This window comes from Ailuropoda melanoleuca, chromosome 14, assembly GCF_002007445.2.
Source record: "Ailuropoda melanoleuca isolate Jingjing chromosome 14, ASM200744v2, whole genome shotgun sequence".
NCBI lineage: Eukaryota > Metazoa > Chordata > Mammalia > Carnivora > Ursidae > Ailuropoda > Ailuropoda melanoleuca.
The window spans coordinates 44,310,363-44,334,335 of record NC_048231.1 but is presented as its reverse complement, the minus strand read 5'-3'; the positions used below and the strand labels follow the sequence as shown (position 1 = coordinate 44,334,335).

At 44.2% G+C, this 23,973-nt stretch overlaps 1 protein-coding gene across 1 annotated transcript in view; it reads left to right on the top strand.

Annotated features, from left to right (window-relative positions):
- The first annotated feature begins 1,467 nt into the window (after window positions 1-1,467).
- Window positions 1,468-23,973, top strand: part of CRKL (CRK like proto-oncogene, adaptor protein) — a 36,420-nt gene continuing 13,914 nt past the window's right edge. Inside the window, exons 1-2 of the mRNA XM_002926285.4 lie at window positions 1,468-1,815; window positions 14,460-14,925. Coding sequence (XP_002926331.1) covers window positions 1,505-1,815; window positions 14,460-14,925 — 777 coding nt within the window. The 5' untranslated portion in view covers window positions 1,468-1,504. The remainder of the gene's footprint in view (window positions 1,816-14,459; window positions 14,926-23,973) is intronic.

The window sequence follows — 23,973 nt, the reverse complement described above, 5'->3', positions numbered from 1 at the left end:
CATTCATTCAACAAATATTTCAGCATCAGGTCAGGCCCAGACATTGTGCTAGGCCCAGAAATGAACAAGACAGCCAAGATCCCTGCTCTCTCAAAATTTCATTCTAGTGCGGGGTGCAGGGCGGGGAAACAGTTCACAAGGACCCGGCGGGAGCAGAGTCAGCCATGGGGAATGCGAGAAGATTAACTCAGAGAAGCAGCAGAATCCGGGGCAGACGAGGTCTTCAGGCCACGCCCGAAGGACTCCCCATTTTACTTGTATTAATTAAGCGCTAATGATGGCCAAATTGCACCAGACCGTGGACTTCTTAGACCACTTAACCCTGTCGATCCAACCTTCACAACCCCCCATTTGTGCCTGTCGAGTCTCCTGGCCACGCTGGGTCCCTTAGCCTATCAGGCCACCTCGGGTCTAGGTCAACTCGTCCCTATCTGCTGGTCACCGCAGCCCCCGCGGTCATCTCCTTCCAAAGCCACTTGGACCCACTGAGGCCTGTCCGCCCGTAGGTCTCCCCCAGCGCGGGTCCCCCTGGGCCCCTCGGCCAGCCAGGTCACCTCAGTGCCACGCCTCCACGGCCAGAGATTCCGCACGCACGTTATGCTTTGTTCGCGGAGCAGGTTTTCGAAATGCCGCTCCCTCTCGACTCCAGCTGTTTTCCTGCCAGAGCTGGGCGAGCCCGCGGCGGTAGCGCCCCCGGCGGCACACCGCAGCCCAGGAAGGGAGTGGCTGAAGCCACCACCTCCTCCTCCGCCACCCCCGCCTCCTTCATCTCCTCTACCCCCGCCTCCTCCACCTCCTCCACCTCCCCCGCCTCCTCCACCTCCTCCACCTCCCCCGCCTTCTCCCGGAACGCGGGAGCGGCCGAAAGCGGCGCACGCCCCGACCGTCACGAGCGTCCTCCTGATTGGCCGCGCCGCGCGACGTCATGGGGAGGGCCCGGGCGGCAGCTGGGAGCCAGAGCCCGCGCGTGCGCAGATCGAGTGCGCTGAGCGGAGGGGGGAGGTGGCCGGCCGCTTCTCCCGCGTCCGCCATTTTGTTGCTGTGGCTATTGGGAACGGGCTGGGCAAAACCGCCCCGGAGGCGCGACACTTCTGGGAGTCCGGTGCTTCGTGTGGCGGCGGGATTCATTGCAGAGCCGTGGGGGGCGCGGAGTCGGCGCGTTCCGGGCCAGGAGTGACTGGAAGCATCCCCGGTACGCCGGGCAGCCCAAGAATCCCGGGGCGGCCTCCGCTGCGGCTCGGCTTCTCCCGCACCGACCTCGGGCTGTGCCCTGCGTTCCCAGGGCCGGCTTCCTCCGTGAGGCGGCCCCGGAGCAGGCGGGCGGCGGCGGAGGATGCTGCGGGCCCGGAGCCGAGAGGAAGGTGCTGTCTCGGCCCTCTAAGCGCGCCTCGAGGTGTGCCAAGAGGCCCTTCCTTGGCCGCAAAGCCGTCTGTCGGGCAAAGGCGTCCAGAACAGACGAGAGCAGCCGCCGCCCCGACTCGCCGCAGAGCTCCGGCCCGACACCATGTCCTCCGCCAGGTTCGACTCTTCAGACCGCTCCGCTTGGTACATGGGGCCGGTGTCTCGCCAGGAGGCGCAGACCCGGCTCCAGGGCCAGCGCCACGGTATGTTCCTAGTTCGCGATTCCTCCACCTGCCCCGGGGATTATGTGCTGTCCGTGTCGGAGAACTCGCGGGTCTCCCACTACATCATCAACTCGCTGCCCAACCGCCGTTTTAAGATCGGGGACCAGGAGTTTGACCACTTGCCGGCCCTGCTGGAGTTCTACAAGATCCACTACCTGGACACCACCACCCTAATCGAGCCCGCGCCCAGGTACGCGAGCGCCCGCGCTTCCCGGGCGCACAGCCCACTCCGACCTCGGAGGAGGGTCGATGGCAGGGGCTGGTTCGCTTGGGATCGATCGAGGGGGGGGGGTGTGTGTGACCCCGTTTCATCCCATTCTGAACCAAATTATTTTCCAGAAGGCATTCTGAACATAAGGCTAGTGTCAAGATCTGGGTCACTGGATGAGGGGATGCGTTTTAAACATGTTTATCGGCGGTTGCATAGTTAAAATGCCCGCTTTCTGCCATTCGTCACGTTATCTATTGGGTTATCCTACTAAAGAAGAGTTTTTGTTGTTTTTAAACGTTTCTTGGACCACAGACTTCGTTGAGAATCTTAAGGTAGCCATGGCATTTCCCCTTCCCTAAAAATGCACGTACACACAACTTTACACACCATTCAAGGTTCTTGGGCTCCCTGCTCCAGTTTAAGAACTCTTGGACTGCAGCCTTTGGAACGAACAGTCAACAAATGAAAATGCGCGTTTAGAAACAAAAGCTTTAACAGTGAAATATCAGAACTATATATTGATTCCTTGGTGCCAAGTTTGAGTTACACCAGACACCTTTTGTTTTATAATTACAGAAATTTTAGAAGAGGGTGCACTGGCTTCAGCGAGGACATATTTTGAGTTTTTATTTTATAATTTACCCCCAGTCTCGACCATTAATAGGCCAGAAATCCACTTGATTAAATTCTAAGGAGGAATAGAGGTAGAATGCTAATTACTAAGGGAAATTTTTGAGCGACACTTTCTTAATTCTATCCTAGTTTAATTTTAGAGGTATGTTTTGTACATCTGTAAGACTAATGATTTAGTAAAGCATCCAGCATCCTCTTTTCCAAGTAATATGCATTATTTTATTTGATTATTTGCCTTAATTTGTTTTCAGTGTTTTATGACGTTTCTTTTTTTAAATTATGCCAAATTTGAACTGAGGAAATTGCCTGGAATTTTTTTAAGTGAAAGGTATTTTACTGCCCATTTTGCTTCTTGAACTTCTGTTTTAAAAGGATAGGGTGCTGATTTTTGGAATGAGATGTTTCTGATTTTGTAAAATTGCTGAGAAGATGTTCCTCTGAGCTTTAACCATTAAAGGCTATAATAATTAAGGAGCACCCACTGGATGCGTGAGTGCTGCTTCCGTGGAATGAGAGAGAAGAAACAAAGCCGTGACAGTATAATGACTGTAAGATTAACTACTGAACTAAATGGACTTTAAAAACTGGGAGAAAGTGGTTATAAATCAAATAGTGTATAACAAAGACCTAGGCACCAAGAATCTGATTGGTGAAATCTCCAGGTCCCCAAAGTTGCTGGTAATTGAAGTCAACTTTCAGCACGGTATATTCTGATATAAGGGGTTGGAGAAAATATTAAACCAACTATAATGAGATTTTTAATATGTTTAAGTGAATTACTTCTCCGACTCGTGGAGGTGAATTAGTATCATTAATTTCAGGCATTTGTTAAGCCATGCTGTGTGCAAGGCATTGTGCTTGCTTTGAGGCGACAGGTATTTTAATACAGTGGTTTCAGAGAGTGTGAGTAAATGGTCTGATCTCCTTCTAGAGAAAAAAGGAATATGCTGCAGTGGCTTCCCATTACCAACAAAAACTCCACATTTTTCATACATATGTCTTTCCAGATACCAAATATAACTTTCTGTTTTGGATGCCTGTCCTCCCCCCACACCCCACCTTGTTCTTTCTTTAGTGCAGTCCCACTAGGCAACTCATTTAATCCCTGGTAGCCATCCCTGCCTACCTTCTCACACCTTTGTACCTTTGCTCCAGCTGTTGGCTGGGCTGCTGGCTCTGGGTTGATGCTTAACTCCACCCCGCTCTTCACCTATTGAAATCTTAACTGCTGTTCCGGCCTTCAAATAATGGGGCCTTTCCCTGACCCTCCCACTTACAGCTGTAATTGTTTCTCCTCTTCACTCTCTGCCCCAGGCGTATTGCTGTAATTTAGGTTTTTATTTTCTGCTGGTATCTCTGAGGGCGATCACAATTCTGATTGACTTAGATCCAGACTGGATTTACTTTCTGAATCTTTGGATTTTCTTCCCCAAGCCTGAAATTCGAAGATTGGTTTGATATGTTTTCAGCCTTTGTAGAAAACTAGAGGTACCCTAAAACCTTGGCCAAATGCAAGTCAGTTTAATGCCTCTTCACACCCCAGACAAGATACATTAAGTGGTTTAGGCATCAAAACTGAGTTCTTAAGGCCAGTTTTGTAGCCTTTAGCTAGAAGTTCATTTTTAAAATTTTTGCTTAGTGAAAAATTATAACCGAATGACTTCCTCTGAATTTAAGGACTGGTGCTTGTTTTCTAGTCTGATCTTTTTTTATTGGAATGTTCCTAAACATTTGGTTTTGTATTTTTTTTTTTTTAAAGAATTTCTTTATTTGAGAGAGAGCATGAGCTGGGGGAGAAGCAGATGGAGAGGGAGAGGCAGACTCCCCGCTGAGCAGGGAGCCCAGTGTAGGGCTCTATCCCCAGACCCTGGGATCATGACCCAAGCCAAAGTCAGACACATAACCAACTGAATCACGCCAGCACCCCTAGTTTTATATTTTTATTCAAATATTTACAAGAGTTCTATACCACTGATAGGGACTGAGAACAATGGATGGCAGATGTACTTTCTCCATAATAGAACTTCTATTTTATTGAAAGATACAAACTGAAAAGTGGGAAAATAAATAAAATACCAGGTTAATAACTGCTGTGAAGGAAGAGAGGCTGAGCAGAGAAAATATAATGGGAGGGACCTAACTGACATGGTCAGGGAAAGCATGAAGCCACCTTAGGGTAGAGAAGAAACAAGCCTTAGGAAGGCCTGGGCTAAGAAGAGGGGAAGACCTTCCAGTCAAAAGGAAGAGCTTACACGAAGTCCTGAAGTCAGAAAGAGAGCGATTGGGTTGGGAGTGTGGTACTTAAGTAAAGGGTTCTATAAGAAGAGTTATGGGATGTAATGGTCAAGATAAGGAAGTTGGACTTTATTTAAAGTGCAGTGGGTGCCATGGAAGAAGTTTGAACCACAGGAGTGATCTGGAGTTGTCACTGTTACCTGGGTGCAAAATGATGGTGGCTGATGACATACATGTGACAGCTCATACAGACTGAGGTAGAGCTGTAACTTGAGGTGCCTGTTTTGGAGTTAAGATTGATGTTGCTGATGGGAGGGGGGATGGTGAGGGAAGAGAAAGGAAGAAACAAAGATGACTTGGTACATTTGTAACTTTGTGTCCTCTCAGTTTATCTTATTAATTGCTTTTTGTATTTGTCTGTGGTGTTCCTGTGGTGAGTTTTAAATTTAACCCCCAAAAAGTGTCATATCATGTCAGATGGCTTTTGTTGATTTTGAGCGACCCTAAAGGATTCTCTTTCAGCATGTGGGTGTAATTTTTTTTTAAAGATTTTATTTTTATTGATGAGAGGGTTGGGGGGGCTAGCGCCAGAGGAGCAGAGGGAGAGGGTAAGTGCTAGTGTTTTTTTTATTTAATGGAGGTGATTTCCAGTTTAACGACAGAGTGTTTCAGAAGGTTCCTAAATGGATTGTTCAGATATGAAATCCATTTTCCTGTGGTTTAGAAACTGTGTTTTGCATAGCTTGCTTTGCTTATAAAATTCTCTAGTTTTAGCTTATACAGCTATAGGAAGGCTAGGAGGAAAAGCTGAGAAGTAAGGTTTTTTAACTAAGGCAAGTGGACCCATAGAGAAAATCTTTGATTTTGTCTGCAGACATTGTGCATCTCATGTACTTAGTAACATGGAACTAACATTGAATCAACAATCCCTGTCATATTCTTTCTTTCTTTCTTTCTTTTTTTTTTTTTAAGATTTTATTTATTTATTTGACAGAGAGAGAGGCAGCCAGAGAGAGACACAAGCAGGGGGAGTGAGAGAAGGAGAAGCAGGCCTCCCGCTGAGCAGGGAGCCCTATGTGGGGCTTGATCCCAGAACACTGGAAGGCAGACGCCCAGTGACTGAGCCACCCAGGCGCCCCTCCCTGTCATATTCTGGAGAAGGTTACTGGTGCTGAGATGGTTTTTTTTTTTTTTTTAAGATTTTATTTATTAATTTGTCAGAAAGAGAGCACAAGCAGGGGGAGAGGCAGGCTCCCCACTGAGCAAGGAGCCCAATGCGGACCTCAATCCCAGCACCCTGGGACCATGACCTGAGCTGAAGGTAGACGCTTAACTGACTGAGCCATCCAGGCATCCCTGATGCTGAGATTTTTTAAAAGGCCATCTCCATGCTGTCTACTATGGTAGGGTAGTTGAAAAAGGATGCCCAGATTAACCTGAGTGCCCAGAGGAGGGCCCTCCCACCTGTGATGCAGAAGCCAAGCCCTGCATGGACCAGAGGATCCCGCGGGCCACACGGTCACACCTCCTCCCACATCTCCTGTCTGAATATTTGAGGGAACTCAAATCTGGACTTTTAGGATTAGGAGTGGGGGAGGATTACTAGTAATTTTGATTAGCGTAGAATTTGGTACTGTGCGTAAACCTTTGATTTTCCTCTTACCAGTAGTTTAAATCATCTAAATTTGATTCAGATAAGGTACAAGAACATGGTTGTTATGCTGGGAATGGAAGCTTGCCCAGTTAAGAGTTATGTTCCCATGGCATATAAAGTGCTGGTAGCCATTTGATTTGTGACTTTTCTCTTATTTAAGGCTCAAGTACAGAGGTTTTTTGGTTTTGTTTTTTTGTTTTTTTTTTTTTTTTTTACCTTAGAAAGAATTTTTCTTTTGACCTCAAGAGTTGGACTAGATTATTTCTAAGGTTTCCTTCAGGCTAAAATATTTCAGTTGTTCCTGATAAGTAAAAGGGGACAGTGCTTATTAGTGGGAGTTCTGATTATTTTAGAGTCTGAGCTAAGATCATACCAAGTAAGGTGGGGCCACTAGGCATGTGGCAACTAGTCTGGAATGATGGCTGTCGAGCATGAATGGTACAGTGGTGAAGTGAAAAGGCTTGGACAGCAAACCAAATGGCATACAGGATTTCTTTGTCTGTATAACAGAATTAAACAGATATAGGGAATTGGAGTGCTGAAGTTTTTGTGTTTTCAGAAGGAGAAAAAAAAAGAACAGAAATGTGAAGTGCTTCCCTTTGTCTTTGGCATTTTATTTTTATTAGCAGGAATTTCACTGTATCGCCCCTACTCTACACCAAAGCCCAATACTAGTGTCAAGGCATATAATGGAAGTAAATCATGGTTTTAGCCCTTGAGAAGGTTAGTATATTCAATAAGTTAAAATAGAATACCTTGGGAGCTTAAAAGCAAGAATGATCAACTGAGGGGTCAGGGAAGGCTTGAAAAAAGAGATAAGAAGGAGGGGAGAAAAGGAGGTGGCAGTGCCTGCTGGGAAAGGCACAAAGTTGTAATTAATGTGAGTGATGGGCAGTGAGGTAGGAAGGAAGAGTAATGCTAAATTGTGAAGGGCCTCCTGTGCTTTGTGAATGAGTTTAACAGTGGGGAGCTGTCTTAAGTTTTTGAGAACTGCCATGGCCAGTTTTACTTTTTAGAAACTGTTCTAATGCGGGACTGGGTAGAGTGAGTCTAGGGTGTGGGACTAATTAAGGGCTGTTAATGGGAGAAGGAATTGTGAGAAGCCGAACTAAGATCACATGCTTTTGGGACTATAAAGTAGAAACTTAACAATTTTCGCTGGGCAACTTCATCTAGATGGTGAAGAAAGAGGTATGACTTCAGGGATGATTGAGTGGTATCTCTAATTGAAAGAAGAGAAGAGAATTGATCAGGGTGAGGGGGGATGATTGTTTTCAATAGGGAGACTCTGAGATGCTTGCTGGAAGCCAAGTTTAGCAATCTGATGAGTTTGTTATTGAGAAGAGAGTTGGGGGCTAAATAGTGTAGATTTGGGAGTCTGAACTTAGATGGAATACACAGAATGAGCATAAGAGCCGTGGAATGGGGTGGAGAGGTAGCCACAGGCATAGAAAGAGAGCTGTTAAGTGATGTTGTGAATATCTAGGGATGGAAAGGTAGGGTCCTCAGTATTCAGTGCCGTTTCACTAGAGAGGTTTTTAACCAGTCTTCTTAGAATTGATTATCTTACCAGGGCGCCTGGGTGACTTTTAGTCGGTTGAGCATCAGACTCTTGGTTTCAGCTCAGAAGAGGTGGGGGAGCGTCCAGTACCTGCTGAGGGGGGGAGTGGGGGTCGGGTCTGCTTGAGGATTCTCTACCTTTACCTCCCTCCCCCCACTCTTGAGTACTCCCTTTCTCAAATAATTATTTATTTATTTATTTATTTATTTAAGATTTATTTATTTGAAAGAGAGACAGCAGGGAGAGGGAGACAAGCAGACTCTCCGGTGAGCAGGGAGCCTGATGCAGGGCTCAATCCCAGGACTGGGAGATCCTGTCCTGAGCTGAAATAAAGAGTCGGGCGCTTAGGGGCGCCTGGGTGGCTCAGTCGTTAAGAGTCTGCCTTTGGCTCAGGGCGTGAACCCGGCGTTCTGGGATTGAGCCCCACATCAGGCTCCACCGCTAGGAGCCTGCTTCTTCCTCTCCCACTCCCCCTGCTTGTGTTCGCTCTCTCGCTGGCTGTCTCTCTTCTCTCTGTCAAATAAATAAATAAAATCTTTAAAAAAAAGAAAAAAGAGTCGGGCATTTAACTCAGCCACCCAGGCATCCCAGTAAATAAGTCTTTAAAAAGAATTGATTCTTGGAGCATCTGGTGGCACAGCGGTTAAGCGTCTGCCTTCGGCTCAGGGCGTGATCCCGGCGTTCTGGGATCGAGCCCCACATCAGGCTCCTCCGCTATGAGCCTGCTTCTTCCTCTCCCACTCCCCCTGCTTGTGTTCCCTCTCTCGCTGGCTGTCTCTATCTCTGTCGAATAAATAAAATCTTAAAAAAAAAAAAAGAATTGATTCTCTTATCTGTTTTTTCCCTAGTTTTTACTGTGAAATATTTTTCTTTTTTTTTTAATTTTTTTTTTTTTAAAGATTTTATTTATTTGACAGAGATAGAGACAGCCAGCGAGAGAGGGAACACAAGCAGGGGGAGTTGGAGAGGAAGAAGCAGGCTCATAGCAGAAGAGCCTGATGTGGGGCTCGATCCCACAATGCCGGGATCACGCCCTGAGCCAAAGGCAAACGCCTAACCGCTCTGCCACCCAGGCGCCCCTGTGAAATATTTTCATACATACAAGAGAGTATATGTATATCATGGATATAATAAGAAAAATCAACAATACCCATGTGACCCCTTTAAAAAAACTAGATTACTAGTACCTTTGAAATTATCCTCTCAGAAGTTGTGTTCCTTCTTTTGCATGAAGGAAATTTTAAGCTTAAAAGATATTAATGCTCAGTTTGAAGAAAATGTTTTATCTGTGCTTTATTACATGAAGCTTAGAATGGTTTTTACCTTAAGGAGAAGGGGTTCATTGGCATTAGGTAGGAAAGACCAATTTCCAGTTAGTCATCCGGGGCCTTCCTGCTCAATATGTTGTGTACCATAGACACAAGACAGGGAGAAGCATGGGTCTTAGAGTATTTGAATGGGCTTGGAAAACTCTTTGAATGTAAAATTAATTTTATTTTTTTAGAGATTTTATTTATTAGAGAGAGAGAGAGCATGAGCGGGGAGAGGGCCAGAGGAAGAAGCAGACTCCTTGCTGAGCAGGGATCCCGACATGGGGCTCGATCCCGGGACTCTGGGATCATGACCTGAGCTGAAGGCAGGTGCTTAACCAACTGAGCCACCCAGGTGCCCCTCTTTGTAAAATTTAAAGAGGAGATTACAGGTGCTCTTTTACAGTCAAGGAACAAATCGAAATTAGAAACAATGAATTGTTCCAGTTTTATGTTACATATTACTTTGGGCTGTGGGACCTAATGGAAAGGGCAAGATAATCTGCCCTGGCATCATCATGGTTTCGTGCGTGCAGTGGAACTAATGTGTAATTTGCAGTGAATTTTGATGAATACATGAGTTTGAGGATATGGGGTGGAAGACTGAATTTATGTCAGGGATGTGGCTGGGAGATTGATTTGATTTGAAATTTAGGGATATCTGTGCATGTACTAAATCGGGAAATGAGCCCCAGGGTCACTATAGCAATATAATGGTGTAGAAAGTATAAGCTGTCCTCCATCTTTGTCAGATTTGCATACATTCCCCTCACCAGGGAGTTACTGAAAATTGAAAAGCACCCTCTGCTCTTTTAACCCAGTAATCTAGACAATGAATCAGCAAACTTTCAATAAGGGGGCAGATAGTAAATATTTTAAGCTTTACAGGCCATATAGTCTCTCACAGTTTCTCAGCTATGCCCTTACAGCACAAAAGCAGTCATAGACAATACTTAAATGAGTGAATTTGGCCCTGTTGTAATAAAACTTCATTTACAAAACCATACAGTAGGCTGAATGGCCCACAAGTCATAGTTCGCAGACTTCTAGGCCATACTCAGTTTTTGGTAGTGTACTGAAGCTAAGAATGGTTCTTAATTTTTGAAAGGTTGTATTTTTAAAAAAGAAGGATATACAACATAGTCCGTATGTATAGTCCGCAAAATCTCAAACATGTACCAACTTTTTAGGGAAGTTTCTCAACCTTGAGGGCCTTGCCAGCAAAGCACCTATTCGGTGCTTATAGGAATGACCAGTGTGCCCCATGAGGTGTGGGGAGGCTGGGGAAAGGAGTGTTTGAACCTTCAGGCCTCTAGTCTTTTTCTGATTTAGAACCAAATTATGTAAGCCTGTCTTCATCAAGATCTTTCAATTCCAAAGGGGGCTAGTCTTCAGCTTCTGCATTGCCTCCCTGCCTGTTCTCCTGCCCCTTAACAGAACTCACTCCTTTGAGTGTTCCTTGACCCTGTCAACTTCTGTCATGGCACATTAATTACTCACTGTGCTGTGTTTTTGTCTTCCAGTCTCTGTGCTAAATTGGCGGTCTTTTAAGAGCAAGAACCTGGTTTTATTTCATTGTCTGTCTCCTAAGTTCTTAGTACGTGATAAATCTACCTGGGTAGATGAATTTCATTAATGTTAATCCCCACTGAAACTGTACTAGTATCCTCATAATTTGTGTTGTAGAACTAACTGCTTTTAACTTTTCAAGTACACAGAAAATGAAATACCCTTGGATGGGGTCTGAGATGGAACTGATTGTGCTTTTAGTAAAGTATCTGAGATTTTTGTAGTACCACCCAAACTTTTCACAGATTGTCTGTGGCCCTTGAAATAGGGGCAGGGTGTACCTTAAAGAGGGTAGGGGTGGGGAACTAACTGGATGCTTGGTAACAACCAGGAACTGTTGTGCGTGTTTCACACATAATCTGACGTTGATTCCCATGAACCCGAAAGACGTGGGGTTTATTCCTGAGGCTGACTAGCTTAGAGGTTATGAGTGAGTACCCTAGAACCAGACTGCCTAAGTACAAATCTAACCCTGTGTTGGCATTGGCTTCCTCGTCTGTAAGATGGGGATAATCACAGGATTGCTGAGAGGATGAAATAAGTTAAAGTCTGTATAGATTACAAACAGTGCCTGACATAGGTAGCGTCAACTCATTGCTGTTGCTGCTCCTGCTCTGTCTTTTAAGTGTATTGATATTAAGCAGTTTGCCCTCGGTATCACGTTGTTAGCAAGCAATAAGATCTTAGAGGAGTTTCTTTTCTTAAAGATTTTATTTATTTATTTGACACAGCACAAGTGGGGGGAGCAGCAGAGGGAGAGGGAAGAAGCAGACCCCCTGAGATCTTAGAGGTTTTAAGTCAAGCTCCTAACCACCGCGGCATAATACACAGACTGCTGTTAATTCATTGGTCAGTATATTATATTAAATTAGTCATTTGCATTTAAAAGCTGTAAGTTTTTCCAAATTATGAAGACTGCCTTTTGGAAAGTAGTGTGGCAGTGTGTACTAAGGGCCATGAAAATGTCCCTGTTCTTTAATCTGGAAATCTGGGCTTTACAAAAAATCTAATATTGAGGTGGTTCAGTTGGTTGGGCATCAGACTCTTGGTTTCGGCTCCAGCTATGATCTCAGGATCATGAGATTGAGCCCCAAGTTGGGCTCCATGCTGGGTGTGGAGCCTGCTTAAGATTCTCTCCCTCTGTCTCCCCCTCCCTCCCTAAAAAAAATTGAATATCAAAAAACTATGTTCAGAAGCCTTCGTGATGTTGATGATCAAATAGGGAGAAAGAAAAACTCAATATCCGGAAACACAGGGATGCTTAATTGCTGCAGGCTCACAGAATGAAATGTTATCCTGACATAAAAATAAATGGTCATGTAGACCAGTGATATAGGGAAACACCTATCGTGTGATATTAGGCAGAAAAACTACCAGGGGGGTCGTGTGGGTGGCTTGGTCGCTAAGCGTCTGCCTTCGTCTCAGGTCATGATCCCAGAGTCCTGGGATCGAGCCCCACATCGGGCTCCTGCTTAGCAGGAAGCCCGCTTCTCCCTCTCCCACTCCCTCTGCTTGTGTTCCCTCTCTTGCTGTGTCTCTCTGTCAAATAAAATCTTTAAAAAAGAAAAAAGAAAAACTGCCATGGGCATACACAAGACTCTTTTAAGAAAGCCATAAAATTTGAGTGCGTGCGTGGCTCAGTCTCTTAAGCGTCCAGCTCTTGGTTTCAACTCAGGTCCTGATCTCATGGGTCATGAGATCCAGCCTGGCATTGGGCCCCATGCTCAGCGGGAGTCTGCTTGGAAATTCACTCTCTCTGCCCCCTTCTCTCTTGTGTGCTCTCTCTCTCTCTCTCTCAGATAAAGAAATAAATCTTAAAAAAAAAAAAAGCCATAAACTTGGCCAGTGGGAGGAGTGAAAACGTAGCTATGATGGGGCAGGAGCTGTGGGATTTTTTTTTTCTCTTTTTTTGGGGCAGGGGGGTGTTTTTGTTTTTTAAGATTTTATTTTTAAGTAATCTCTATACCCAACACAGGACTTGAACTCAGAACCAGGAAATGAAGAGTTGCATGCTCTACCTACTGAGCCAGCCAGGCATCCCTTGTTTTCCCTTTTTGCTTCAAGTTGTAGCATAGTGGCATTTTTTATAAAGGAAAAAAAAAATTAAAATATTTAAACATAAGAGATCACATTGTTATATGAAGTAACTTTTTATTTTTATTTTTTTAAAAGATTTTATTTATTTATTTGACAGAGACAGAGACAGCCAGCGAGAGAGGGAACACAAGCAGGGGGAGTGGGAGAGGAAGAAACAGGCTCATAGCGAAGGAGCCTGATGTGGGGCTCTATCCCATAACGCCGGGATCACGCCCTGAGCTGAAGGCAGACGCTTAACCGCTGTGCCACCCAGGCGCCCCTGAAGTAACTTTTTAGATCATTAATTGGAGGAAGGAAAGAGAGTGAACGTGAGCTAATAGATGATAAAACAGGGGCACATGGGTGGCTTAGTCTGTTAAGCAGCTGACTCAATTTCGGCTCTGTCACGGTCTCAGGGTCCTGGGATTGAGGCTTGTGTCGGTTCCCTGCTCAGCAGGGAGACTGCTTGAGGATTCTCTTACTCCCTCTGCTCCTCCACCTGCTTGGTCTCTCTCAAATAACTAGATAAATAAATGATCTTTTAAAAAAAAGATAAATTGGAAACCGTGGTCAGTGGTTAAACAGGCATTTCCTATCCTGGCTTAATCTCCCTCGAGGCTATTCTAGAACTGGGCTCTGGTGATGTTTCTGCAGGCAGAGCCACTTCAGAGGTGTGAACTCTTTGGATGAAGCCCAGTGTTTGTTACTCTGGTATAGATTCTGTGCTTTAGAAAAGTTAAGTGGTGGGAGGCAGCTAATGGTAAAATAGGTCTTTTTTTTTTTCCCAAAAGTTGCGTATTTGCACTTCTCAGAACATTTCTTAGGTGAAGAGAGATCTCTATACTTCTTTTGCAGAAGAGGCATTACAAATGGGATGTTACTGGAGAGCAGGGACTGCACTTTTATAAAATGACCCTGGGAGGGCATTCTGCAGCTTGGCGAATACACAGCAGAGGGGTGTGGTGGTGTCTGTGGACTGATGCTTTGATGAGAGTTCTTGCCTGTGAGTTCTGCAGTGAAAAGTCTCTGTGTTTTCTTTTTGATGCTCAGATGATGATTCCTGCATAAAACGGAATATGGGGTTTTTTGGTTTTTGGTTTTTTTTAGTTTGACAGACGTATAAACCCTTTTCTGGTTTTTGTATTTTGAGGGACACAGAAACTGAAGCCTTCGTCATTTTCTCTCTGGATGCCCAGGGAAGTGTGCAGGAAAGCATGGCATAGATTAGGACCAGGAGGAAAAATGTGTGATGGCTGTGACAGGGTCCTAAGGAAGGCAGCTACTGAACTTACTCAAGATTTTTAAAATAAATTCAGACCAGTTGTATCTCTGTGTAAACAGAAGGTTTCTGTGAAACAGAGGTGGGAGGTGTGTGTATGTGTATGCACTTGACGTGTGATTTAACAAGGTCTGTTCAGGCAATACAAACTGCAGAGCATAAAACTGTGACAGAACCTTCTTAACTACTGAGAATATAGCAAGGGAAATAATTCATCGTAGAGGAGAATGGTTTATTTAAAAGTTTGACAAACACTGGTATCGAGTAAGATTTTTCTCTTAGAGTTAATTTTCCTTCTCTCTGAAGGTACCCGAGCCCACCAATGGGATCTGTATCAGCACCCAACCTGCCTACAGCAGAAGAAAATCTGGAATATGTACGGACTCTCTATGATTTTCCTGGGAATGATGCTGAAGACCTGCCCTTTAAAAAGGGTGAGATCCTGGTGATAATAGAGAAGCCTGAAGAACAGTGGTGGAGCGCCCGGAACAAGGATGGCCGGATTGGGATGATTCCTGTTCCTTATGTTGAAAAGCTTGTGAGATCCTCACCACATGGAAAGCACGGGAATAGGAATTCCAACAGTTATGGGATCCCAGAACCTGCTCATGCGTATGCCCAACCTCAGACCACAACTCCTCTACCTGCAGTTTCCAGTACTCCTGGGGCAGCAATCAACCCTTTGCCATCCACACAGAATGGACCTGTCTTTGCAAAAGCCATCCAGAAAAGAGTACCCTGTGCTTATGACAAGACCGCCTTGGCATTAGAGGTAAAATTTACAGGGCTGGTTTTTTGGGTCTTTTCGACATACGGTTTTCATTTTTAGTTTTAACTTTGTTTCTGCAAAGTAACGACTGCTCATTTAAAGTTCTGTTTAGAGGGTGGGGGCGCCTGGGTGGCTCAGTCGTTAAGTGTCTTCAGCTCAGGTCATGATCCCAGCTTCGGGCTCCCTGCTTCTTCCTCTCCCTCTGCCTGTTCCCCCTGCTTGTGCTGTCAAATAAATAAAAATAAAATCTTAAAAAAAAAATAATAAAGTTCTATTCAGGGGAATAAGATAACTGGGTGATTTTGGAAGATCCACTGTGAGTGTCCTACAAGAGTCTTTTGTCCTTTCCTATTCCTTGTTTCTGCCAAGGTGTATTCTCTCCTGAGTTTAGTCTCACAGTAGTTGATTTTCTTTCCAATAAGAAAAGATGATGGTTAATAAAGACCCATGGCTTAGAGATGAGCCACTTGTACAGTTCCATATTTCTAACATCATGATTAGTTGAGGAGAAATACAAATAAATGTCTTAGAATTCCTCTTCGGCTAGGCAGAGATATAAGTTTAAAATATCTCAGACCGGGGTGCCTGGTTGGCTCAGTCAGTTAAGTGTCTGCCTTCTGCTTAGGTCATGATCCCAGGGTGCTGGGATCGAGCTCCATGTTGGGCTCCCTGCTCAGTGGGGAGTCTGCTTCTCCCTCTCCTCCCCCTGCTTGTGCTCGCATGCGCATGCTCCCTCTCAAATAAGTAAATCTTTAATTAAAAAAAAATATCTCAGACCTTCCTAGCTTTGTTTTTTTTTAAGACTCTTGGAAAGTTTAGCCTATAACTGTGGCTTTCTGACCTAAGAAGTCCTGAAGGTCAGTGTTGATAAGCCTGTTGAGAGCATAAAACTGTGTATCATAGAAAGTAGAAGTTTGATGAGACATCCAGTAAACCTGGAGTGACCATAAAATGAGCACAAACCCCAGAGGAAGAACAGAAGGATTTGAAAAATAGATTTTTTGGGTGCCTGGGTGGCTCAGTTGATTAAGTGTCCGACTCTTTATCTCAGCTTGTGTTTCAATCTCAGGGTCATGAGTTCAAGCCCCATGTCAGGCTCCAGGCTAAGTGTGGAGCCTACTTAAGGAGGAAAAAAAGATTTTTTTCAAAAATTCATTTTTTTGTGGGCGCCTGGGTGGCTCAGCCGTTAAGCGTCTGCCTTCGGCTTGGGTCATGATCCCAGGGTCCTGGGATCAAGCCCCACATCGGGCTCCCCACTTGGCAGGAAACCTGCTTCTCCCTCTCACACTCCCCTTGCTTGTGTTCCCTCTCTTGCTGCCTCTCTCTGTGAAATAAATAATAAAATCTTACAAAAATTCTTATTTTTAGAACAGTCCCATATATTTTTCGTGTTATTTTTTACGAGATATAAAATATGTACAGTGAGATGGGCCCTCAATATTAACATGTCAGAACATGCAATTTGATGCTACAAATCCTGGCTCTTTCATTTGTTGATAAATTGTGAAAATGCTTTGTGAGCCACAAACTACTAGGTAAATAAGTATCATTATATAATATGATTACAGTTGAATACTCTTTGTTGTTACTATCAAATTGCATATATGTTGGAGAAGCTGAGATTAAGCTAGTGATTGTTCTGTGTGTGTTCACCCCAAGGTCAAAGTAGGGCAGGGTTGGGAGACAGCCCAGGTACATGACAGAAGGATGAAGTAATGGAGCCTATTGCTTCAAAAAAGCAGAATTTAACCCACAGAACAGCCTGTCCACAAATAAAAGCTAGCATTGATTTTTTGTGTGTGTGTGGGGGGGGGGTTTCCATTGGTTATCCTCCGTCTTCTCTGGATGAGGAGTAATGTCCGAGCAAACTACACTTGAAGGTTTGTTTCAGAGTCCGATTACTTCTCCTTCTCATGTTGGCTGTAAAGAAGGAGTGAGCTTCTGAGGCTTATGGCAGGTACTAGGTCTAGAGAGGACCCACATGCTTTTAATGCTTCCCAGTGGAGGAACAGGAAAGAAACCAGACTGAATCTTGGCTGAGTAGGCCCTCCAGCTTTCTCATCCCCACACAGACCTGCCCCTGCACAGGTGTACAGCTCTAACCTAGTTCACCTGTCAGCACCCGAAAATTACATGGGGTGTTCAGGCTCTAAAAGCCTTCCAGTTTGCATAGTGATTCCTGCCCTTTGAGGCATTGCACATCTGTTGTCTCATCATAGGAGTAGAGAGCTAGGATTCAGAGAGTTGTTGTGACTCACGTGTGTTAGACACATGGGGGTCGAGGTACCCAGTCAGAATTCCAGGCTGCATAGAGGCAGTCAGGAATTGGGCTCTTACCTGAGCCAGGGTTTAAAACCTCACTCCATTTAGGCCGCCTGCTTGTTGACCTCTCTCTCGAAGATGTGCATGCGTTTTAGAAACCTGTATCTCCACATTGCTCAGAGTGTGCATGGGGGGGGGGAGCTTATAGAGTGGAAGACCAGGTGCTATAAAGGGGATTATTTATTTATTTATTTATTTATTTGAGAGTGTGCGTGCAAGCGACGGCAGGAGGGTGGGGGGACGGGCAGAGGGAGAGGGAGAATGGTTGAGCAGACAGTTCACTCATCGGGGAATCCCAACATGGGGCTTGATCCCAGGAGATCTCAGATCCCTGAGCTCATGACCTGAGCTGGAATCAAGAGTCAGCTGCTTAACTGAATGAGCCACCCAGGCACCCCTAAAGGAGATCATTTCAGAGCTTGGTTGAGCAGATAGGTGGGTAGGTGCCTTAGACCAGGATGAGGATTAAGAACCTGGTTAATGATGTATATTTTAAGATAACCCACATAGTTGGCTGTTTTGCAGTTCTACTTGTTTCTCAGACCCCAGAAAGAGGTCTCCACACCCGAGTGTCCTTGTGACACTACCTTAGCTGTGTAAGTCTCATCAAAGGCTCGCTTTGGTGTTTCACCGAGAGTGTAAGGGGGACCCGAGAAATAAACTTTTGCCAAATTCCACTTAATGGTATTTCTTATTCTGTATATTTAAATGAGACTTTTGGCTATAACATAAATAAATAGTTCCATGAGTTACGTTATCTTCTAAAACTCAGTGCTTGTCTGATCTTGTTAAAAATAACTCTCTTAAGACTTTTGCAATTAGGTTACCAGGAAAAGTATTAAAATTAAAATAAGAAAGGTGAAATAAGTAGGACAAAATGTGCCAGTAATTGAAGCTTCCTTATTTCCCTTGACGGTATTAGAACGATGAGGGCTTAGGTGAACTTTATTTCATGAATTATTTCACACTTTTTTTCATAAAACTTGATTTTCAAAAGAACATTCCTACAAGTAAAGAGAGATTTTATTTATTTATTTGAGAGAGAGCATGCATGTGCACATGAGAGTGGGGTGAGGGGCAGAAGGAGAAGCAGCCTTCCAGCTGAGCAGGGAGCCTAATAACAGGGCTCGATCCAGGGACTCCAGGATCATGAGTTGAGCCAAAGGCAGACGCCCAACTGACTGAGCCACCCAGGTGCCCATAAAGGGAGATTTTAAAACAGGTCACTTTTCTCTCTTGCTTACCTCTTGTCAAGAAGTGAGTTGATCCTTGGGATTTAATTTGGAAAGTAATACTTGGTACCTGGGGTGCGGAAAAGCAAGATGGTCAGGGAAAGATCATGGACCTGCATTCAGGTCCTGGCTTTTCGTGGTGTGATCTTGGGCAAGTTACTTAAGTTCTTTGAGTCTAAAAGGCACCCTTGTTCTGATGTTCACTATTCATCCATTTATGCAACCAACCTGTGATAGATGTCTTGTAGGGTCTTTCCACCAAGGTGCTTACCACCTAGTGAGAGAATAGAGACAGAAACCAGCAGTGTGGTAAGTGCTCTAATAACACATAGTAGGAGGGAGAGTGGGGGGGGTAGGAGATGGGAGTGTGGGTATTTGTCTGGGAAGCCTTCTTGGAGGAGGTGACCCTCTAGCTGAGTTTTGAAGGATGAATAGAAGTTCGCTGGGTGAAGTGCAGGGAGACATTCCTGGCAGAAGGAAGAGCTTACGTGAACAAGACTTCATACCACCAAGTAGCTGCAGGTTTGTGAGAGCATGCAGTATGTTGGGCAAAAGCAGCTAAAGACAAAGTGGAGGAAGTGGGCTGTTGCCATGTCATCAATGGGCTAGGCTGAGGAGATGAATAGTTTTCTTCTGTTGCCTTCCCTGAGGCATAAAATAGCCAATTTCTCACAACTGATGGAGGTCCTGAAGTTTGCAGGCAATTTACCTTTTATTTTATTGATTTTTAAATAATTTAGAGCAAATGCTTCAGTCTCCCTATAATATTCTCACACACTTGTATTCCAGTATACTTTCTGACTAGAAAAGACAGGGAAGAACTTTCTTAGTATTGTCCTTAACTCTGGGGCTGTACACCTATGATTATTTGCTGTATGAAAATTTGTATCCAAACATCTAAATGGAGCCTCGGTGGAGCCTTCCCCTGTGGTATGGGTTAAGAAAACAGTTGGTGAGGGGTGCCTGGCTCAGTCAGTTAAGCATCCAACTCTTGATCTCGATCTTAGGGTTGTGAGTTCGATCCCCATGTTGGGCTCTACACTGGACATGGAGCCTACTTAATTAACAAAAAGAAAAGATAACAGTTGGTGACAGTAGGGATCTGTGGGAATCAGAATCAGTGGAACAGATTCTGTGGAGGAAGAATAACATTTTCTTGGCCTGCAAGTGAGGCTTCAGGTGACTCAGGATGGGGAAGAGAGGCAAGTTGCAATAATAGATCATTCAGTCTGCCCATCTTCCTAGTGCTTTTAGCTTTCTGCAGCATCTAAATCCATTGGCCCTCTGGTCTCAACTTGGGCACCTCCAAAAACACTCCTTCAGCAAAGATTACTGAGTACTTACACTGTGGCAGACATTGTTAAGGAGGTTGGAGTTCTGTAGTGAAGAAGACAAAGGTCTCTGTCCTTGTGGAAGTTCTAGAATATAGTCTCATGAGTGGTTCCTTTTAGCTCTCCACCAGGGAGAAACAAATAACAAGTCCCCTTCCTATGTTTGCTTAGCCCAATGTTTGGACTTTAGTATGTGACCCTACAGTTTCCCCTCTTCAGGTTTGGGGTCATGGGTGCGTTTCTTTTTGTTTTTGTCATACACCATCTGTACAGTTACCTAAATCTTTTAAAATCCTCATTATGTCATCTGGCATATTGATCACCCCCCTCGGTTTCATGTTAACTGCAGATTTCATAAAAGCACGATCTAGATCTTTGTACTCAAGTCCTCCTCTGCAGCCTCTCCTGATCTACGTCGTATATCTAAAAAAAGATAATGAGGTTGGTTTGGCATAACTTGTTCTTGGTTGAGCCTGTACTGCCTTCCAAATACCATCTGTTTGCTAATTGCATTCAGAATTTGTCCAGGTTTGATTTCATGCTCGCCTTTTACATTTTATAGAATCTACCATTGTCCCTGGTTTAACAAAACCAAGAAACTTGACCCTTTGTATGTCTACCAGTGTCCTATGTTGTAATGTTCTGTGGCAGGTGACCAGAGTTGGACTCTTATTCCTGCTTGCTGGTGTGTTTGGTCAGTACTTAGATATCTGTCTTATCAGTATAAGGATATCCTTTCGTCTTTGGCACATGTTCTTTTTTATGCTCAGAGTTCTTTGTGTGAGTTCACCAGCATTCTCAAGTTACTTGTTGTTCACTCCCATTGGGGTCATCTGTGATTGTGTTCGTATTTCTTCTTGAATTGTCTTCTCCCCGTTTTGAAACCCCTAGTCACTGGATTACATCTGGTTTCCGAATCTTTCTAAGGCCCATGGCACAACTTCCTTCACTGACTGGCCTGGAATTCTTAGGTTTCTACGTCAACCAGTGGGTTTTGCTTCATTGGTTAGAATTAAATTCACATTAGCAGTTTCTTCACTGATTCTTCTACTAACTGAGATCAGGTTGTCTGCAAAGCAAAGCTAGGTTTTAGTAGTGCTAGTTGTATTTTTCAGCTTCTCAGGGATCACCTGTGAATTCCTCTGTCTGTGTCGCCTGTAGTATATATCCTCAGTGAGGTCCATACATGTGCATCATCAAACGCCTGACTCAGCTCTGGAGATCTGTACAAGGTCATAACCTCCTAACATAACAGGGCCACTCTGTCTTACCTCCTGTCACATTCCAGCAATGATCCCCCTTCTCACCATAGTTTGTCAGAGATGCCCTCAAGCTCATATTCACCTGTTAAGTAGTAAGAATCTCAGGGCTTTTCATCAGGACGAATGGGCTCCTCCACCCTTCTGTCATTGATGTTTGTTGGTCTTGCTTAACAATATCTAGTTTTATGAATTTGACTTACTCTACTTCTTGTGTACCAAAAGAGTTTTTTTCCCTTAATCACAGTGCTTGATCAAAAGTAGGAATCTTTAGGGGCGCCTGGGTGGCACAGCGGTTAAGCGTCTGCCTTCAGCTCAGGGCGTGATCCTGGCGTTGCGGGATCGAGCCCCACATCAGGTTCCTCCTCAATGAGCCTGCTTCTTCCTCTCCCACTCCCCCTGCTTATGTTCCCTCTCTCGCTGGCTGTCTCTCTCTGTCAAGTAAATAAATAAAATCTTAAAAAAAAAAAAAAAAAGAACTTAAGGTTTGTGTAAATTTGTTGATAGTCTCACAGGTGGTATGTGGCAGAGCTAGGACTCAGCCCACAGTCTTATTTTTAAACAGCTTTATTGAGATATAATTTACATATTACACAATTTACCCGTTTAAACCATAAAATTCACTGGCCTTCTCATGTTACATTCTTTTTGTTTATTGTAAAATATGCATAACAATTTATTTTTAAGCGTGCAATTGAGTGGCATTTGTTACATTCATAATTTTGCAACTGTTACCACTATTTATTTCCAAAACTTTTTCATTATCCCAAACAGAAACTCTGTAACCCTTAAGCGATAACTCCCCATTCCCCCTCTCCTGAGGCCCTGGTAAGCTCTAACCACCTTTTCATATATATGAATTTGCCTCTTCTACATACCTCATATAAATGGAATCCTATAATATTTGTCCTTTGGATCTGGTTGATTCCACTAAGTATAATGTTTTAAGGTTCATCCATGTGGTAGCCTATATCTTCTTTTATGGCCAAATAATATTCCATTGTATTGATACGTCACAGTTTGTTTATATATTCTTTAGGTGATAGACATCAGTTATTTTCACCTTTTGGTTATTGAGAATAGTGTTATGAACACTCATGTACAAATTTTGAATACCTGTTTTCAGTTCTTTGGGGTATATACCTAACAGTGGAGTTGCTGGGTCATATGGTAACCATATTGAACTTTTTGAGGAATGACCATAGTTTTCCACGGTGGCTGCACCATTTTGTAGCAGTGCACAAGGGTTCCAGTTCTCCATGTCCTCACCAACACTTATTGTTTTTCCATTTTTAAAATTTCGATTTGCATTTTTATAATTATTAATGATGTTGAACATCTTTTCATGTGCTTCTTGGCCATTTTTTATATCTTCTTTGGGGAAATGCTCAAGTCCTTTGCCTATGTTTTAATTGGGTTGTTTTTTGTTGTTGTTGAGCTTTAGGAGTTCTTTATATATTTTAGATACTAAATTCTTAATCAGATGTATGATTTCTAAATGTTTTTTTCTTCTGTAGGTTTTCTTTTCATTTTCTTGATAGTGTGCTTTGATGCACTTTTTTTTTAAGATTTTATTTATGTATTTATTTATTTATTTATTTGAGAGAGAGCATGCACATGAGCAGAGGGGAGAAGGAAAGGGTGAGGGAGAAGCAGACTTCCCCGCTAAGCAGGGAGTCTGATGCAGGATTCAGTCCCAGGACCCTGAGATCATGACCTGAGCTGAAGGCAGACACTTAACCAACTGAGCTACCCAGGCGCCCCAGTGCACATTCTTAATTTTGATGAAATCCAACTTAACTAATTTTCTTTTGCTGCTCCTGTTTTTGATGTCATATCTAAGAATCCATTACCAAATTCAAGATCACAAAGATTTACCCCAGTGTTTTCTTCTGAGAGTTTTATGGGTGTAGCTCTTATATGTAATTTGTTTCTCCATCGTGAGTTAATTTTTGTAGATGGTTTGGTGTAGCAGTCCAAATCCTTCCTTTTGCATGTGGAAATCCAGTTGTACCAGCACCACTTATTTTTTTTTTTAAAGATTTTATTTATTTATTTGACAGAGATAGAGACAGCCAGCGAGAGGGGGAACACAAGCAGGGGGAGTGGGAGAGGAAGAGGCAGGCTCACAGCGGAGGAGCCTGATGTGGGGCTCAATCCCAGAATGCTGGGATCACGCCCTGAGCCGAAGGCAGACGCTTAACCGCTGTGCCACCCAGGCGCCCCACCAGCACCACTTATTGAAGAGATTGTTCTTTCTTCACTTGAATGAACTTGGCACTCTTGTCAAAAGTCACTTGGTCATAGGGATGCCTGAGTGGCTCAGTTGGTTGAACGTCCCACTTTCGATTTTAGCTCAGGTTGTGATCTCATGGGTGAGCCCCATGTCAGGCTCCACGCTCAGAGGGGAGTCAGCTTGAAGATTCTCTATCCCTCTGCCCCTCCCCCCCACACATGTGCATGCTCGCTCGCTCGCTCTTTCTCTCTCATACATAAATCTTTAAAAAAAAATCATTCGGGGGACGCCTGGGTGGCGCAGTCGTTAAGCGTTTGCCTTCGGCTCAGGGCATGATCCCGGGGTCCTGGGATCGAGCCCCCATTAGGCTCCTCTGCTAGGAGCCTGCCTCTTCCTCTCCCACTCCCCCTGCTTGTGTTCCCTCTCTCGCTGGCTGTCTTTCTCTGTCAAATAAATAAATAAAATCTTTAAAAAAAAAATCACTTGGGGGGTGCCTGGGTGGCTCAGTCATTGGGCATCTGCCTTTGGCTCGTGTCGTGGTCCTGATGTCCTGGGATCGAGCCCCATGTCGGGCTCCCTGCTCAGTGGGGAGCCTGCTTCTCCCTCTCCAGCTCCCCCAGGCTTATGTTCCCTCTCTTGCTATCTCTCTCTGTCAAATAAATAGATGAAAT